This window comes from Liolophura sinensis, chromosome 12 (genome assembly GCF_032854445.1).
Source record: "Liolophura sinensis isolate JHLJ2023 chromosome 12, CUHK_Ljap_v2, whole genome shotgun sequence".
Taxonomy (NCBI): Eukaryota; Metazoa; Mollusca; class Polyplacophora; order Chitonida; family Chitonidae; genus Liolophura; species Liolophura sinensis.
In genome coordinates, this window is record NC_088306.1 from 12519162 (window position 1) to 12539171 (window position 20010).

General features: G+C 42.0%; 2 protein-coding genes across 2 annotated transcripts; one reads left to right on the plus strand and one right to left on the minus strand.

Moving 5' to 3' along the window:
- Positions 1–2298: 2298 nt before the first annotated feature.
- LOC135479615 (pancreatic triacylglycerol lipase-like) lies at positions 2299–8684 on the minus strand. Its single transcript, XM_064759503.1, has 8 exons — positions 8262–8684; positions 7250–7478; positions 6693–6812; positions 5212–5337; positions 4310–4543; positions 4037–4154; positions 3043–3225; positions 2299–2435 (listed from the first exon to the last, which is right to left on the minus strand). Exons 1-8 carry the CDS (start codon positions 8631–8633, stop codon positions 2366–2368), a joined length of 1452 nt encoding a protein of 483 aa, XP_064615573.1. The 5' UTR covers positions 8634–8684; the 3' UTR covers positions 2299–2365.
- Positions 8685–9735: 1051 nt separating this feature from the next.
- LOC135479523 (pancreatic triacylglycerol lipase-like) lies at positions 9736–19644 on the plus strand. The gene is made up of 9 exons (XM_064759394.1): positions 9736–10064; positions 10469–10596; positions 11157–11385; positions 12219–12338; positions 13025–13150; positions 13986–14219; positions 16319–16433; positions 16672–16854; positions 19414–19644. Exons 1-9 carry the CDS (start codon positions 9851–9853, stop codon positions 19487–19489), a joined length of 1425 nt encoding a protein of 474 aa, XP_064615464.1. The 5' UTR covers positions 9736–9850; the 3' UTR covers positions 19490–19644.
- Positions 19645–20010: the final 366 nt, after the last annotated feature.

Below are 20010 nucleotides of genomic sequence, written 5' to 3' on the forward strand. Positions count from 1 at the left end.
AATAAAAATTTGTACTTGCCTTCCATGGTGCTTTCTTGCCAACGTTATTTATCTCAACGTGGGTTGTCTGAAGACGAGGAAGCTCGGCTAGTGAGGCTGAATAGCCAGCCTTCATATCACCTAACATACATCAGACAACCTCAAGTATTCAACACATATCCGCATTTTTACTGATTTTTCTATCATTTTTTACTTTTAAAACTATTTAAAAATCAAGCAATCTTTTAAAAATGTGTGCAAAAGAAAAATATCAAAAATATGTTTCATAAGTTAAAACAGGCTTAGGGGCCTTAGGCGCGCTTTTCTCTCACCTCAGATATATCTGCTATGAGAATTGTCTATGTTGTAATTCGCCGCCTTTTCTGTCAACCTTACTCATCTCAGACTTAACGTTAATAGTGCAGCGGCAAGAGTTGTCTATATATGATGGCGATGATTTACGTGCGAGATGCAATTTCAAGTTAAACATCCTTTCTTCAGGTTCGCATTCCCGTAACCCACCCATCATGCTTGACTGCATAATGAGATTTTATAATTTATAATTACCATCTTACACATTTTCTTTACTGACTGGCCTTGAACTGCAGAGAACACCACATTATATCCGTATACGCCTCACAAAAGCTGACTTCAGTTAGTGTATTTCAAATGTAGCCATCACTAAGACGGATTTATGTACACCTCATTCTTCTACAAATTCGCACATTTTTAGCCTCTATCTGGTTTGTCTCTAGCATGTCAATCGTTTCCATTGCCTTTAGCAAAAACAGGGAACCTTGCTGGCTCAACTGGCAGAGTGTTGGAAGAAATTCTTTCCATGTATAACATACCTTATATCGGATGAAAGGCAAGCGGTTTCAAGAGATTTTGCTATATGACCAGAACGAGCCGTAGACGTATTCTTACCACCTGGGCCTAGAGAACAACGGGAAAAAATTTCCCGCCTGAAAAGGCAAACACCGTGAGCACGATCACATCAAGCTCCCTCAGTGTGGTGTATGACGTCGCTCTCGTCGTTACAGATCACTTGCCCAGAGCAGAATGATCGACGCCCATGTCAGTGTAACATGTGAGATTGCATTAGGCTAAGTTTGAAATTAAAATAGGTCAAGTCTACTGGCATCCTTCTACTCAGTTTTTAACATCACTCAGTACTTTTGATTGATTTATTTGAATGGGGCTTTACGCCGTCTAAGTAATAATAAGTTTTATAATATGCATACGCCATAATACGTTAAAATATTTATTCGTTCGTGTCAGAGTACCCCTAGGGAAACGTTAGGTACCTTTTCCCCGCCATGTCATATCACGTGTGTTATCTTCCTGCTAAGAGCGTGAGGCGCAAGATGCTAACTGCTTGGGTGCTGTCGCTGTAATCCCACAATGAATTTCGTGTTATAACCCTTGGCGCGTTACCAGCTCTTCTCTAACTTAGCTAGGGGCCTCCGTAGCTCAGCTGGTTAGCGCGCTAGCGCAACGTAATGACCCGGGAGCCTCTCACCAATGCGGTCGCTATGAGTTCAAGTCCACCTCATGCTGGCTTCCTCTCTGGCCATACGTGGAATGGTCTGCCAGCAACCTGCAGATAGTCGAGGGTTTCCTCCGGGCTGTGCCCGGTTTACTCCCACCATAATGCTGGCCACCGTCGTATAAGTGAAATATTCTTGAGTACGGCGTAAAACACCAATCTAATAAATAAATAAATCTAACTTAGCTAACACTAACTAATGTTCAGTGACATGTGCTTGGTCAACACCGTTAAGCAGGATTTATATATGCCATTCAGTGGTTAACATTGAACTTTTCGCACAGTTTACGTCACATCCGGATTGAACTACAAACAGGGACAAAGAAAATCGATTATTCTGAATGGACGAAATGACATGTTCGGGTAAATACTTCACCTTCCAATATGGAGGCCTCCTACTCACTAGATTCCCTGATAGTTATAGGGTTGGAATTTGAATAACTACGTGTCATAAGCATCACAAAAATCATTTGCTGACAAGTTTGAATCTGGAAACCTTGGTGTTTACGCAAGAAGAGGTTTTCAACTTCTCCTGGCTTTAACTTTTTCTTTCGATAATTCGCTCCTAAAAACCCTAAATTAAAGAAAACTCATCGGCAGATTCTTGTCTTTCTTGTCTGCCTTTCTTGGAATTTGAGACTAAAAATTTGATGCAGTTAATGGCGTCTTTCCGAAAAGAATATGTAGGTTATAATTTGAAAGCCAAGAAAATAACAGTTCTCATAAAACATACATACACATTTATTTATTTATTATTTATTTTCATTTTAAATATATTAGGTATACTTATTAAGACTTCATGAACTTTTAAACTTCTGCATGGAAATGATCACGTGATCAGCAGCCGGACTGTGATGTCAGCGCACGAGTTCCATGTACTAACTCATCATGTCCACACAATTTTCGACTGAAAAGAAAAGTGAACATGAAATACAAGGGATTTGCATGTCCATGGAAGAAGGCAGAGACAGAAAGGTGAACATATGTATGCGTGTGTATATTTTAACGTTTAACCCTTTGCGGGGGGTCCTCAAGGTAGATTTGATGATTTTCAGGATTATTTTTGAGGGTATCATTGAGGGTATCATTTGAAGCATCTAAAATGGTTTATGTATTCCCCTGGTTAAGTGTGACCATTCGGCAATTATCACACTGTGGTCGCTCCTCTGGTGTTATTCTCTGTGTTGTAAGTCTTTTTATCATATGTTTCTTAACTGGAACTTTGGTTTCCATACAATACTCATTACCGTAAAGTTCTTAAGACTGGCTTAAGTCAAAACTGTGTGGAATCGGTTTCTGAGAGATATCCATTTGATTTTTGATAGAATTAAGGTTATCTCCTCTTGTTGAGGGAAGGAAGGAACTTGTTCGTGTCACCAGCATATATGTAGCGAGGTTTATGTTAATTATGTGTCTGAGTAAGCTAGAACTTAGTGTCACATGGTAACTTCCGGTCCACGTCTTTTTAACGAGTTATTTTTTTATCACAACACTAGCTACTAAGCGTTGCATACCTAGATCCTCCCGCTTCCGGTCTCACTGTGACGCTGTGCACAGCAAAGTCGTCTGTTGTCCCGAACGCCACAAATCCAGTGACACGATTAAATCTTATCTTGACCTGAGAAATGGTTCCAACGTCTTTAGCCACAGACACAACATAGCGTTCAGTTGTCCCCTTTGCTAACTTCTGAGACCCTCTGAAAATGACAAAGTTGACGATTTTCAAACTTCATGACTGTCGCTTTTGGTTGTTGGTTTGGAGCTTTGCTTCACTTAAACCCTCACTAGACCTCTGGAGTCTGTGCCACGCCTAGCCTCATCACTAGCCTCATCACTAGTATCCTTGCGCGGACCTATAATCAGCATTCATCAATAAAACTGCGTCAGGTGATCGTTAGAGTTATGTTGAACATACTTCATATAAACAGAATGCATGCGCATCAAGTATTAATAGTAAGGAAAGTTGAGACAAGATTTTATATTTTCTGACATCACTTCCTGCCTCCTCACCGTCACAACAGTGACACAATCTACAAATGATGACTGCCATGTTCGGCGAGTGTAGGAAGCTGTAAGAAATATACTGACATCGAGATGAACATATTATACAAATTACATATGATGATAAAGTAAATTTCGTATGAATCGACGTATTACACGTTTTATTAGATTTTCCCAACTATTCTAGTCCCAACGAGCGGAAACTAGAGCTAGCAGACCTTTTTCCAGATTAACACCTCCCCCTGCCCCCCGATAAAAAAGTGGCATACACGCATATTATTAGCGTTCATCATTTTCTGTTGGAAAGATCATTTATTTATTTGATTGGTGTTTTACGCCGTACTCAAGAATATTTCACTTATACGATGGCGGCCAGCATTATGGTGGGAGGAAACCGTGCAGAGCATGGGAGAACCCACGACCATTCGCAAGTTGCTGGAAGACCTTCCCACGTACGGCCGGAGAGGAAAGATTATTTGTTTCATCGCATATAAATTTTTAGCTTACCGCAAAAACCTCGTCTCTTCACTTTGTCCTTTGGAGCCAATCAGCGTGACGAAGACATCTCCGTAAGTAATCTCCATGTTTCGACTAGCCATTCGCAACTCGATGTAATATTCATAGCCTAAAATATAATAGTTTTTTAAATTAACGACTAACCCATATATATGCAACAAAAATGACAACTCCTCTTCAAAGTATACCTACTTGAAAATTGTACGAAAACTTACAAATAATCCTTTTCACCTCATGTTGTCTGTTTCATTTACAGGCACGTACCACAATACGGGGTCTTTGGTCTGGTTGCAAGGTAGAATTTGCCCTTGGGCCCTTGACTGTGGGCTGGAAATCCCATCATCGCACATCCGTGACTCCCACATCCCGTACATTTTCCGGCGCTGAAATCCTCAAAACTGTTACATGGGTGACCGCGAAATGGGCAATGAGACAAGATGGATTCCACATAGAAATCATGCGACCTCCCGTGACTACAGGAGAGGTCTTTCGACACACCTGAGTAAACAGAGAAGGGAACAAGAGAACTGAATGTTACACATACATCATCATAATTAATGTCTTCGATGAGGCTGCCACCTAACATTTTACATGGCCATAACTGCTTTCCCCATATAAGGAATTCCTGTGAAGTGTCATTTACCACAGTTCATCATAGTGCGCAGGGGTCACTAGCCTGGCGATATCCCCCATTTGGCTCCGATAGGAGCAAACGTCACGTCTAGTGATACCTCATCTGACTCCGTCAGGCCCAGAGATCACGCCTTGCTATACCCCAATCTTACCCAGTTAGGTGCAGGGGTTACAAGCCTAGCGATACCCCCATCCGATCCCGCTTGGAGCAGGGGTCACAAGCCTCGCGATGCTCTCATGTGACCTAGATAGGCGCATGAGACACAAGTCTGGCGATACCCCCAGCTAACTCCGCCACGCGCAGGACATAACGTGGACGAAAGCAAACTTATTGTGTGGCTGCTGGTTACACTGTGAATTGTCCATGTTTAAATTACTGCATTCCTGGCTACATTGTACCCTTAAAAAACAATGCCGTGATCTCTCTCGGAGTGTTCATTTCACTGTGTGCACTGCATTAATTTTCAACATGGCAAGTGCAAGTCATCTATACCTACTAATCATAATTCATTCTGCATACTTTATGAATATACCTGACAGTCCTCCATGTAAGATGTCGCCGATTGCACTTCCCAACGGGTCCTGGGAACATCCCGGCTGATGCTGACCGCCATTTGGGTAGAAGTCCACGTGACCTGCCGGGTTTGCTAATCCGAAGCCTTGATGAAAAAACGTCATCTTGTACAATATAATGCAATAAACTTAAATATCTTGAATACGTAACACCAACTGCGCACACAAGCCTCGCGTGTTGCCATTCACGAGAACCATGGAAATGTCACTGTCTCGTTTTGTGAGAAACGTTCAGGTTTTTTTATTCATTTAAATAGTGTCAAGAATATCCCCCCAAACACCCCCACACCCTGAAGGAATCAATTGTGCCCAACAAAATGAGACAACGTTAAACCCCAAGCATCCAAGCATGCATATATATTGAGACAATAACGGAGAGGAAGCAATTTCTTTTGCGTCACAACAGTGGTCTAGAGATACATCAAAGAGCAATTATGAAACAAATTATCATACTCTACATTTGTTTGATTAAATAACTAATGAAATCCATATCATCTTTGTTTCTTGGCTCGTTCATACAAGGCACATTCTCTCAATTGACAGCAGACACCATATCTGACAATCTTTCAAAAAATAACCTCCAAGCATCTACCGCATTCTTCCACTCGATATGTTATCGGCAACAGCAACAACCCAACTTCACTTTCAGGCAACGACTTACGAACTCACAACCACAGAGCCACTAAAGCACACAATTCTGTGCGGCTCATCCTTTCCAAATTGTCATTTAATGATTTGTTTCCATGCAGACAGAACTCTAACTTCATATTATGTGGACACAGACCCCCATTACAACTTCCGTTTTTCGGTAGGGACGATTGTAGTTCTGTGAATTTTAGGGTATAAAGTCTTTTTTTTGCTCCCAGGCGTCCATCTTTGGTGCACAGGTGCATGCTTGGTATTAAAATGCTGGAAACTGTCTAAACTTTGAGGAGGTATGAGCTTTATTGATGAAAGTTTGAAATTCTGGGCGAGAGGACACAAGGTGTGAGGTAGTGATGAGGCTGCGAGTGACGTCCCCTTGGCGTTGCTAGGCACGCCTCCCAGCTGCCGGCATGGAAAGGTCCAGATTTTGACGGTCAACCTATGTCAAGATTTTTATGGCTTCTTTCTCACAGGCTGGGACAGGTATGCACCAAAGCTTATTGGCCACGGAATGTTTGGGACTGAGCTACAACGCTAGACGTTAACATTGTCGCTTATGGAAAATTAATGGGGGTCCGAGGCCATGTAAATAAAAGAGCTCTTCCCAATTGTGTGGGAATGTTTGGTTTTGTAGTATAGATTAAACCAGATTCTAAAACTTTTAATGCCAGTGTCATCATCGTATGTAACATATTAAACTTCATTCCAGAATTAAGTTATTAAGTGCATGGCTTAAAGCTTTATACATTTTCACCAACCGGCCCATGGTACTGATAATAATGCACGTATGTGTTACCTTGTAATCCAACAAATGGCGTTCCGTCCGAGTGAATGACGTCCACGAAATGAGCATCCGACGGGTCTAGAATAATGGATTTGTCTTTTCCTTTAAAGTTGGGCTCGGCAGGGTCCAACCCTTGAACGCAAATGAAATGGAAATAGCCGTTAAACTATCACAGTCATTTGATAGCCAGAGATTTGTATCCAAGCAAAAACATTCTAGAAGCGTGCACCACACGACAGAGTTTGATGATTAACACCCAACAGATGAAACTGTCAATAATTCATAAATTAATATGCACATTTTTTCTGGCAGTCTGGGTAATAAAGTTATCTATGCTTACAAACAACACGTGATCATCGAGGCCGTGTGGTTTTGTCTATCTCACCAATCAGTTATGACTTTCGGCAAATGAAATTAAGACAAGTAAAAATACCGCACAGAATAAAACTTCAGCGCTCTACGAATTCAGATATCGTGTCAGGGTGTTTGCTGATCTCCATATCGATGTTAGATATTATGTCAGTGCGCTTCATTTCCTGACGATAATATCAACTGATAACAACGCCTACCTGATATACGTCCAACTTTGCCCAGCTTTGACCCCACGTAGCCTGCCAGGTGAGCCCCAAGACTGTGACCAATCAGATGAACGTTGTCATATGGGTGGGAGTGGTGTTGCTCCAAGTGTTTCAATAGGTTAACCAACTCCATGGCAACAACATACAGATTGGCTGTAGCGTCGTCGTACAGTTTTGCAGCACCTTTCGCCCAGTCTACCAATATCACATTATAATCACCCTAGTAAACAAAATATATCAGGGAACTTGAGGTTGTATTTCCGATCTACCTTGTTCATTTACCACAAAACAACCTAATATATAAGCACTTCAACACTAGAATCTTTACCATAACTATATATAATGCACCCTAAACCTCTTACTGCTTTTGTATACCATTATACTTGACACACAGTCAGGCAAGCCTATAAGATTTTCGGCAATTGCTACTGTTTGTACAACCGGTGAGGTAGCAGCTCCCCTTCGGGTAGTTTCGGGGTAAGTGGTAGATTTTTGGGTGTATTGTTGTTTGTATGCTTGGGGCATAAGTCTCGCTATATTATAACTGTTTCTTGTGCCTCAGGGGTTTCTTTTAACAGCAGAGCGGTTTTTAAGGCGACATATCTGTCGTGTTGCCACGAAATACCATGTCAGGGAGATCGGATATGCGACCCATAGTGCATTGACACCGACGATACCACTGTTATGTTATCGAAAATTAGATGTCTGAGTCCTGCTCGTATTTAACAAGAGTAGAGGTCTTTAAAACACATTTTAAAAGCTACTAAAAAGAACTAAGGTGTTGCGTAAATGTGTTCATTAAATGTAAAACCTTTGATTAGGAATATCAATGTGTAGCTTAACTGCACACCACAGCTTGGTGTACCTATCTGTTTAGCAAATTGTGTGCCTCTAAATTACACATCATGTTTACATTACGAGCTACACAAAAAGTGTACAGGACAATACACATTTCATTTCTAGAGTTAAGGCGAAAATCGTCTTCGGACCACTCCCTACTCACCTTTTTCAGCAGAGCGTCCTTCATTTGTACGACCCATTTGGCCGCGGAGTTCTGTGAGTAGCCGTGTATAACGAATATGGTCGATTTGGAGGCCTGAAAGTGGGCCTTGGTAATAGATTGTGGGTTAGAGGGACTAATGACTGCGCCGTGCGGCTTGGAATGTGAGAACAGGTGGAAACTGGTACCAATGTCAGTCGGAGAATTGGGCAAATTCATTCCCTGAAAGTGGCCTTCGTTTGAAAAGCAGCCAAGATTCCCATAGCAACGGTTTTCCCTCTTTGTGTCCCTTACGTTCAGGTTTGACTGAGAACAGACGACATTTTGGATTAGGAGACCTGCGACGAAAATCGCTACGCACAGGGATCCAGTCATCGTAAGCTTCTAGCCGGGCGACGTGATCGTTATTTACACTTCTAACCAATCTAAATGTGGCCACTCCACAGGGAACTCAGGACTTACAAATGGCTGGCGTTTTATCTGTAACCTTGATGAACAGATAAAAAGCAGACCTGAACAACTATGGGAGTCTGTTGTGAAATTGTCACGAGAATTATATTTAGAGTCGATGGAAAAAACCGTGAAAAGATGTCAGTGCCTCATTTGTCGAAGTGAAAGCTACCATAGCTCCTTCATAGCTGGAGCTGTGTCACTCAACGGCCCGTTATGGTGAATATATTAGGGAGCGTGGTCTGATTGATTGATTGATTGATTGATTGATGGTAGATGTTATAATATTTCGGTTAAAAGCACGAAAAAGAACAGCAATATGTTAAGAGAAGAAAAAGAATAATGGAATGCTTATGGCTTAGTGGGACTGCGGCAATACTGCAACCATATCGTGGCGAGAACGTGTTTAAACTAATAAACAAATAACATAAGCTCAGTTATTTCAGAAACAGAGTGGAAGCGGTGTTGAATAGGTACAGTCTTAGCTTTTGTTCTGTCGTGCGTGGTAACTATATAAATCAACTTGTAATCCGGAATTTGTAGGAGGCCATTGGATACTCTGTGTTAGACAAATGCCGCGTCACCCGTATAGCAGAAGTTCATATGGCTGAAAGGCAAAACAAGGGTTGCGCCTGACTCATTAACAGTAATAACGCTTTCAGTTTTCACAATGTTTCAATGTTTACTTTGAATTTTGATATCTCAGTTATGCAACATCACAAGATTTAATAGGTACAGCTTTATGTGTGATACTTTATCGCTTCATATATACATTTGCTCTAGTGTTGTCTTTTCTTTTAAACCAGAAGAGAGTAAAAGAAGAAAAAGTACGGTAGTTGCTTTTGTATGAATTTAGACCGTGGATTGTACTAGATAATCTTCCCACCTCTATGTCACGAAGAATTTACCGGTTAAGTGACATTTGCCGTTCTCAACAGTGAAAAATCCTGTCTTATCAGTAAGGCTACATATGGAAGCATAGGCAATAACGCATTCATGTCTAAAAGACCGGTAATCTTATCTTTCTCCGTAGCCGATTTGTTCGTAGGCGTAATAGAAGGGTAGCTTTGGGTTCTCAGTTTTTTTTTACAACTCCTCGGGCCATACACATCGCAGTTCGATTTCGGCGAGTCTGAACCAACATGGCGTCGTTACCATCATTGACGCTCCTGTCGCTCTGTGTACTGCTCCTATGGCCCGAGAACCAAGCCGCTCCCACTTCTGTGTGTTATGGAGACTTGGGCTGTTTCACCACGGAAGGTCATTTCAAACACTTCGTTCTTCCAATGCGACCGAGCGATATAAGGACGACGTTTTACGCCTACACACGTGGCCACCACTCCGAAATTGAAGCTGGCAAGTGAAACCTTTTTCATCTCGTTGATGCCTTTTTCATTCCCCCCCCCCCAAATTTGTGAAAGTTAAAAGATGTAACGTCATATATGTGTTACCGTATCTTTTGCCGATTTTTTGTTTTGTTTCTCACAATATTTAGCTGTGTAGCAAATATACAGAAAAGAACAAAAGCGTAAACCCATAGATAGACCTGTTTGAATCGAGCTTATGGAGAAAAAATCCCAAGGCTACTTCGTCATTGTAAAGGGATTGTATAGAGATTGCATAGAGTGCGGCATGGCCACTTCGTCATTGTAAAGAGATTGTATAGAGTGCGGCATGGCCACTTCGTCATTGTATAGACATTGTATAGAGTGCGGCATGGCCACTTCGTCATTGTATAGACATACCATCCTTATTTACAGGACACTCAGCCGGATTAGAATCAGCCCATTTCAGCCATGCGAGGCAAACAATAATGATCGTTCACGGATATATGAACAACATTACGACGTCATGGCTGACCGAAATGAGGAACGCTCTACTTAGTGAGGTATTCTTTTCTTTATCTGTATCGACAGCTCTTTTGATTGATTTATTTATTTATTCGATTGGTGTTTTACGCCGTACCTTAAGAATATTTCACTTATACGACGGCGGCCAGAATTATGGTGGGAGGAAACCGGGCACAGCCCGGGGAAAGCCCAAGGCCATCCGCCGGTAGCTGGCAGCCCTTCCCACGTACGGTCGGAGAGGAAGCCAGCATGAGCTGGACTTGACTGCCCTTTGAACAGAGTCCAAAATCGCACACAACATACTGATATACACGTACTTTAATCTACGCGGTTCTGTCTTTTGTCAAAGAATTTAAATTATACAACCTATCACTCAGTTTATCAATACAGAAATCAACTGATGATTTAAATAATAAGCTGATCAAAAAAGCAATATTAAAACAGGAATCAAGCAACTGATCAACACTGCATCTAACTTTGAATCTCGACAAAGATTAAAGATTGTCTTCAATATACGATCTGTGGAAGAATCTGTGAGACGGTCCGTCAGTCAGCCAGTTCATTATTCTGTGAACTAATTAACCAAGCTTCATTGCAGGGTGACTACAATGTAATCGTGGTTGACTGGGGGCATGGTGCTAAAACAGGTTACAATGTGGCGGCGGCAAACACCATAGTAGTCGGGGCGGAAATCGCTCATATCCTCAAGTACCTTCATGACCACTTCCATATGAATTATGGGAAAGTACATCTGATTGGTCACAGCCTGGGCGCACAGGCGTGTGGCTACGCGGGCTCCAAGATTCACGGACTCGGGCGCATTAGCGGTGAGATGATTGCATAACGGATTGTCCTTCAAGCTTCCAAAATGTATGGTGACTTCTCCCTAAGTACATCCTTCTGGTCATTTTAATGAGATGTGTTTATTCCCGAATTTGAGGGCAGGGGCCGAATGAGGTAAAGTAGGGTTCATAAACTGGGAGAAAGCATGCATAAGGTATAAGCCATGTTGAATGTAGTGGAGCATGTTTCTCACAATATTTAGCTGTGTAGCAAATATACAGAAAAGAACAAAAGCGTAAACCCATTAGATAGACTTGTTTGAATCGAGCTTATGGAGAAAAAATCACAAGGCTACTTCGTTATTGTAAAGAGATTGTATAGAGATTGTATAGAGTGCTGCATGGCCACTTCGTCATTGTAAAGAGATTGTATAGAGTGCGGCATGGCCACTTCGCCATTGTAAAGAGATTGTATAGAGTGCGGCATGGCCACTTCGCCATTGTATAGACATTGTATATAGTGCGGTATGGCCACTTCGTCATTGTATAGAGTCTGACATGGTCACTTGTCATTGTATAGACATTGTATAGAGTGCGGTAAAGAGTGCGGCATGGCCACTTCGTCATTGTATAGACATTGTATAGATGACCACTTCGTCATTGTATAGAGTGTGACATGGCCACATCGTCATTGTGTATAGAGAACGTACCATGCTAAAGAGAAATAAAGAATTTTGACCAGAGTTGTTCAAATTGTAACTGACAACTCTAACCATTAAAGTTTCACTGCCAGTAATTTACTTAGAGATGTTGCCGGACAGGTCTTTGCTTTTATTCTATCAACCGACTGAATTGTTGTTTTGGGATGTCATTTCCAGGTCTGGATCCGGCGCAGCCGTTCTTTGAGGATCACGACGCCACGGTCAGACTCGATCCTTCCGATGCCAATTTTGTTGACGTCATTCACACTGATGCTACCAAGTTTATCGGCATTGAAGGTAGGCTAACGTGGAGAGAATAAGAATGGGACAGTTTGCCCGGAAAACTACCATTATCACATGCTTCATCTTTGCTTTTCTGGGCAATATACACACATGTTCTCTCTTCCAACACCCTTTTTATACTATTAGTGTATAAAAATTCCATTTAAAATCTTTAACAGCAAGAAATTTAACTTCTTTTACTTCTTGCATTTATAGGGTTTTGGCTTTAAAATATTTTACCTTGCTTGATAAAAGCCAAACACTAAAATTAAAATTAAGTTACAAATAAGAAGCAAGTTACAAATAAAAAATAAGAAATAAAAGGAGCTAATAGTTTCTCAAAGCTGTGTATATCAGTTGTTATCATTTTTTCATATTTAACAACAAACAGATTCCCCTGGGAAGTGGAAACTTTCTTATCGGTTAATGACCGAATTAGATCCAGTTACTTTCATCATTTAACCGGACGCCTGATTCGAATAGGCCTACATGACAGATGGCCTGTCAGCCTTTCAAACGATGGGTCTGACACAGTACTTCCCAGCTCCTGTCTGGATCTTTCACTGGTCTGACAAGTCTGGTACTACTTTCATTCTCAATCTTCACTCAATCTTCACTCAATCTTTACACTCTCTGGTTTATCGAATGAATTCCAAGCGATTTTGTTTAAGTGTATAATAAAGATTCTGTTGACGTTACAGGGTATGGAATGGTAAAACCTTGTGGGCATGTGGACTTCTACCCCAATGGAGGGAACAACCAGCCTGGCTGTGAGGAGAGACACATAATCGGGGCCATAGAGGATTTCTTGAACGGCAAAATAAAAGGTGCACGTTTGACTTCCATCTTGGATAACAGTACATGTTTTACTGAATTTATGAACAAATGTGTACCGGCATTGGACTGACGTTTACCTGTGGAACACAGGGGGCCTCCGTGGCTCAGTCGGTTAGCGCGCTAGCGCAGCGTAATGAACCAGGAGTCTCTCACCAATACGGTCGCTGTGAGTTCAAGTCCAGCTTTTGCTGGCTTCCTCTCCGACCGTACGTGGGAAGGTCTGCCAGCAATGGCAGATGCCAATGCCTGCGGATGGCCGTGGGTTTCCTCCCACCATAATGCTGGCCGCCGTCGTATAAGTGAAATATTCTTGAGTACGGCGTAAAACACCAATCAAATAAATAAATAAATAAACTTGTGGAACACGTTCTGTTTTCATTGTGATACATTTGTCGCATGAATTTATAGGGTGCATACGAAAATGTAAATATCCAAATGAGTTATGAAGACTTTGCAGGCATCCCATTTAAGGGAATAGTTAGAAATCAAGTTAAAATTATGTGTGTTTAGCATTTTAGTGCGCTTGCTGTCATATTTCTCAGATTCTAAAGGTTTTTTCATGCATTTCAAAGTAAAAACACATCCAGGTACACGTACTAGTAGATAATTTACTGGCATTGTATATCAGGTTTGTATGAAGAATATGGAAGAAATCCTTGACTATATTACACACAAAGTCAGGAGTGCGTGGGCTTTGATATTCATATTAAAGTAATGTAAAACCCCAAAACAGACAATCCATGTCACAGACTAACGGAAAAAATGGTTTCTCTATATAATCCTGCGTGTATAGTCCTACTGTAATTTCTTTCCTTCTCTCCTTAGCCGCTGCCGGCGACGTCTCCTGCAGTCACTCACGTGCCCACCATTACTACGTCCACACCATCAACCCCAGCGCCTGCCCCCTACAGGGATACACCTGCTCAGATTATCACAAGTTCGAATCCGGGGACTGTTTCAGCTGCAGTCACCATAACTGCCCAGTCATGGGATTCCACGCTCAGCCCGCCCATAAGGGATCCTACTACCTGAATACCCTTGAAAAAGAACCATACTGCGGTAAGCACTAACATGTAACTGTATATGCATTTCCTTTCTGACCATATTCAAAAAATTCGATATGAATTAGTATTGAAATCACCCAGCCTTTCCGCATGCTACTGCGGCTTCAAGTCAGAAGGTGGGTCAGGTGCGTGGGTCAGGTGCGTGGGTCAGTCGAAACACTCAAATCGCTGTATATGACCACCGTCTTGGAAGTGAATTAAGAACTTGAGTACGGCCTTCGATACTAATACTATTCAACTGCAATGCAGGGAGCCCGAATTTGTATAAACAGTTTATCAGTAGCAATCAACTTTCACGTAAAATAGAAATAAAAATAGAAACGTAATTTCATCCTGAACTACTTTCAGTGAACAATTAATTGACTAACCTTGCCGATGGACAGTTTGATGAATCGCCGTACAAACAAATATATATGCAGAAAACAAAGAACAGAAATGAAATCGTATGGTTCCGATAAGTTATCATAAAGTTATGTTAACAGTTTTACTGTAACTGCATGGTCATTAACTAGTTAATCACATTTCCTTCCTGTGCGCACAAGAATTTGGAAATTCCTGTTGACAATAGTTTATCTGTGTTCAGATCACAAACCCGTGCCCATATGACAAACCTCCATCCAGATGACGAATTGGTGGCCAGTTCACAAACCTGTGCCCAAGTCACAGTCTGTGCCCAGATCACAAACCTGTGCCCAGATCGCAATCTGCACCCAGAACAAAAACCTGCGGCCAGATCACAAACCTGTGCCCAGATCACAATCCTCTGCCCAGCTCACAAACCTGTGCCCAGATCACTATCTACGTCCAGAACAAAAACCTGTGCCCAGAACAAAAACCTCTGCCCAGATCACAAACCTGTGCCCAGATCACAAACCTGTGCCCAGAGCACAAACCTGTGCTCAGATTACAAACCTGTGCCCAGATCACTATCTATGTCCAGAACAAAAACCCGTGCCCAGATCACAAACCTGTGCCCAGATCACAAATCTGCGCCCAGATCACAAACCTGTGCCCAGATCGCAATCTGCGCCCAGAACAAAAACCTGTGGTCAAATCACAAACCTATGCTTAGATCACAATCCTATGCCCAGATCACAAACCTGCGCCCAGATCACAAACCTGTGTCCAAATCACAAACCTGCGCCCAGATCACAAACCTGTGGCCAGATCACAAACCTGTGCCCAGATTGCAATCTGTGCCCAGAATAAAAACCTGTGGCCAAATCACAAACCTGTGCTCAGATCACAATCCTGTGCCCAGATCGCAAACCTGTGCTCAAATCACAAACCTGTGCACAGATCACAAACCTGTGCCCAGATTGCAATCTGTGCCCAGAATAAAAACCTGTGGCCAAATCATAAACCTGTGCTCAGATCACGATCCTGTGCCCAGATCACAATCCTGTGCTCAGATCACGATCCTGTGCCAGATCACAAATCTGTGCCCAGATCACAATCCTTTGCTCAGATCACGATCCTGTGCCAAGATAACAAACCTGTGCCCAGATCACAAACCTTTGCCCAGATCGCAATCTGCACCAAGAACAAAAACCTGTGGCCAAATCACAAACCTGTGCTCAGATCACGATCCTGTGCCCAGAATAAAAACCTGCGGCCAAATCATAAACCTGTGCTCAGATCACGATCCTGTGCCCAGATCACAATCCTGTGCTCAGATCACAAACCTTTGCCCAGATCGCAATCTGCACCAAGAACAAAAACCTGTGGCCAAATCACAAACCTGTGCTCAGATCACGATCCTGTGCCCAGAATAAAAACCTGTGGCCAAATCATAAACCTGTGCTCAGATCACGATCCTGTGCCCAGATCACAATCCTGTGCTCAGATCACGATCCTGTGCCAAGATCACAAACCTGTGCCCAGATCACAAACCTTTGCCCAGATCGCAATCTGCACCAAGAACAAAAACCTATGGCCAAATCACAAACCTGTGCTCAGATCACGATCCTGTGCCCAGATCACAATCTGCGCCCAGATCACAAACCTGTGCTCAGATCACAAATCTGTGGCCAGAACACAAACCTGCTAAACAGTCCATAAAGAAAGAAATGCCCATTACTCTGTATGTTACAGGCGCACAGTATTACGTAGAAGTGAAGTTGGCAGACAAGATGTGGGACGGGTACGGGCGGATCTTCATCCAACTGATTGGGTCGGGCGGAGAGTCCTCATACATCGAGTTCAACAAGTACGTGTACATTAACTTACTGAGGTGACAAAGGTCGAGTGGGTGCTGACACTCATATACCACCCTGCGTATATACATATACATGACATATACCACTCTACATATATACATATATAGGGTATATACGTGAGTATACCAAAGGTAGCTTGCCTAAGCGCCAAACATTGCATTTATTTATATTCCTTTTTGTCAATGACTGGAAAAGTGCTCAAGAATACTCCATGTATTTCTTCCACAGAAAATCCGAACGTTTCCGGCATGGACAAGTAGAAAACCACGTAATTGTTTCGGAGAAGAATGTCGGTACCGTTAAAGAAATCAAGGTGAAATTCGTCAAGACCGATGGTTTGGGAGGATTATTTGCCCTGAAACAGCTGGCATTTCACATGGTGACTGTAAAGCCTGAAGACAGCGAGCATTCGTGAGTATGCCAAGATAACAGTGCTGTAAAACGTCACAAAAGTTAAGATAAGATATACATATTGTATGTAAGTACACACATGATTAAATCAGTTGTGAGCATGTTATGGTACGCGCCATGCTGATCTTAAAATCAACGAGATGAAGGAACATGTAAAAAAAAGTAATATTTACAAAATATATTTATCAAATTTTAAATTCGGCTGAACAAGAAGAAGCTGTATTTATTCTCACTCGTCACAGTAACGATTAACATTTATATTAAGACACCCTTTTTCCTTCCTACTCCTCCAAGGTGTCTCCTTCCATTTTAAATGGGTCAGTTGGAACTAGCTCTCTTGGCTTTGTGCATTTTTATCGTAATAGTAGCTGAAGTTTTGGGAATGCCTTCACGCTTTAAAAAATAATGGGGAACCTTTCCCGCCTGATGTAATTTTCAGTTCTCAGAATGTAGTCCATTTTACTTTGCCGTGACATTTCTGAGAACACAGAATATATAGTACACATGTATTGCAAGAGAATACAGTCCAGCTTGGACCTGAGTCTCCATTGCGCGATAAATGTATCTCATGGAAGTTTGTGATGAATACTATACCTTTCATCACAAGTTGCAAATGGAATATATTTCACGTTTATTCCCATCAAATAGTCAGCGCAGTGCCACTAATTACGACTAAGTTGTCCAAAAATAAATCAGGTCCATGAGCCGCAAAGCAATCATAGACAGAGTTGACGCTAAATACCATGGCAACACACAGCAATCACAGGCAGTTGACAGTGACTACCATGGTGACACACAGCAATCATAGGCTAAGCTGACGGTCACTACGATGGCAACACAAAGCAATCATAGGCTAAGTTGATGTTAACTACCATGGCAACACAAAGCAATCATAGGCAAAGTTGATGCTATCTACCATGGCAGCACAAAGCAATCATAGGCTAAGTTGACACTGATTACCATGACGACACAAAGCAATCACGCTAACTACCATGGCGAAACACAGCAATCATAGGCTACGTTGACGGTCACTACGATGGCGACACACAGCAATCCTAGGCTAAGTTGATGTTAACTACCATGGCAACATAAAGCAGTCATAGGCAAAGTTGATGCTATCTACCATGGCAGCACAAAGCAGTCATAGGCTAAGTTGACACTGATTACCATGACGACACAAAGCAATCACGCTAACTACCATGGCGACACACAGCAATCATAGGCTAAGTTGACGGTCACTACGATGGCGACACACAGCAATCCTAGGCTAAGTTGAGGCTAACTACCATGGCAACACGAAGCAATCCTAGGTTAAGTTGAGGCTAACTACCATGGCAACACAAAGCGGCCATAGGCTAAGTTGTGGCTAACTGCCATTGTGACACAAAGCAATCACAGGCTAAGTTGGGGCTAACTACCATGGCAACATAAAGCAGTCATAGGCAAAGTTGATGCTATCTACCATGGCAGCACAAAGCAGTCATAGGCTAAGTTGACACTGATTACCATGACGACACAAAGCAATCAAGCTAACTACCATGGCGACACACAGCAATCATAGGCTAAGTTGACGGTCACTACGATGGCGACACACAGCAATCCTAGGCTAAGTTGAGGCTAACTACCATGGCAACACGAAGCAATCCTAGGTTAAGTTGAGGCTAACTACCATGGCAACACAAAGCGGCCATAGGCTAAGTTGAGGCTAACTACCATGGTGACACACAGCAATCATAGGCTAAGTGAAGGCTAACTACCATGGCAACACAAAGCAATCATAGGCTAAGTTGAAGCTAACTACCATGGCAACACAAAGCAATCATATGCAGTTGACGGTGACTACCATGGTGACACAAAGCAATCATAGGCTAAGTTGGTGACTAACATGGCGACACACGGCAATCAAAGGCTAAGCTGACGCTAGCTACCATGGTGACACAAAGTAATCATAGGCTAAGCTGATTCTAACTAGCATGGCGAAACAAAACAACCATAGGCTATGAAAGCTGATGCTAACTATCCTGGCGACACTCAATGAAAACATATAGTACCACAGGGCATGTAAATGCTACTGCTACAACAAATAGCCTTGTTGTAAAAAGCTGTACAAGCTTCCTTCGCATATGTAACCAGTTTTCGCCATTTTTATACCGGTACTATCACAGTCCCTATGGCAGATTATCAAATCCCGGTACCTGGCAGAATTCCAAGATGCTGTAGTTTGACTTCTGAATTGTTAGTATAGCGGAATTCAGAGAAACTGGTTTACCAAAACTTGTCATTTGTCTTGTGTGAAATTCTCCCGGAAAATTTGCAGAACTACAATTATTTAATCAAAGGTAACATGGCTTTGGATCCGTGCAACGTTTATTAAAAAAAACTGATAAAAATTGTCAATACTCTTTTCGTCCACACTTGTCACTTTTTGTTCACATTTTTAAATGCCCTATAACATAGTTTTGTGTTAGCCTATACTTCCAGGATTATGTCACAAGACCAGCAGAAATATGACTCGGCACTTTCAATCAATATTTCTGTTTCGTTTTTCATTTCTTTCAGGGTTGAATTCTGTGCGCACGACCACGTCGTTAAAGATGACCATGTGATTGCCCTGTTTAGAAGCCATGGTTGCTAGGGACGCCATGCACGAATCAAAATGTTAGACCTGTGATTTGTATGTACACGATAATGTAGTTCTACATATACGCAAACCAATGCTCACTCTCACTGAATAGTTTCTGATAAATGATTGGGAAATATAGCAGATGTGTGACAGTGTGTCATAACACACGTGCTCTTTTTATCGGTACTGTAGGCTGAAATAAAACGCCTCCCACTGTATTTTGTAGATTTCCTGTAGATTGTAGATTGGCGATAGCAATAGTTTACTTAACCCATTTATCATGGTGTTAAGTCAGATGTCATTCCCGCCTTAGCCAGTTAGTCGTCGGTTCTTTGGTGGTACATGTACGTCAGGTCTGGGCCATTAGGTGTACCTTTCAGTGATCAATAGCTGAGGATTTGCATCTTCAAATATTTATTAGATATTTTGACAGACAGTTAAATATAACTGTAGAGCGCCCGCACAAAGTGACCACAACTGGGTGAGAAACAGTGACTTAATCGGTGATGTTCACCAGAAGCTCCAGGCCTATG

What these genes read in the sequence shown, in the direction of transcription:
- LOC135479615 (XM_064759503.1), bottom strand. Translation starts at nt 8,633, where the DNA reads ATGACTGGATCCCTGTGCGTAGCGATTTTCGTCGCAGGTCTCCTAATC. An exon ending in CTTACATGGAGGACTGTCAG is followed by an intron (nt 4,544 to 5,211) that starts GTATATTCATAA and finishes CTGTTTACTCAG; the next exon opens with GTGTGTCGAAAGACCTCTCC. An exon ending in GAAGAGACGAGGTTTTTGCG is followed by an intron (nt 3,226 to 4,036) that starts GTAAGCTAAAAA and finishes TGTCATTTTCAG; the next exon opens with AGGGTCTCAGAAGTTAGCAA.
- LOC135479523 (XM_064759394.1), top strand. Translation starts at nt 9,851, where the DNA reads ATGGCGTCGTTACCATCATTGACGCTCCTGTCGCTCTGTGTACTGCTC. An exon ending in GGAACGCTCTACTTAGTGAG is followed by an intron (nt 10,597 to 11,156) that starts GTATTCTTTTCT and finishes GCTTCATTGCAG; the next exon opens with GGTGACTACAATGTAATCGT. An exon ending in CCTGAAGACAGCGAGCATTC is followed by an intron (nt 16,855 to 19,413) that starts GTGAGTATGCCA and finishes CATTTCTTTCAG; the next exon opens with GGTTGAATTCTGTGCGCACG.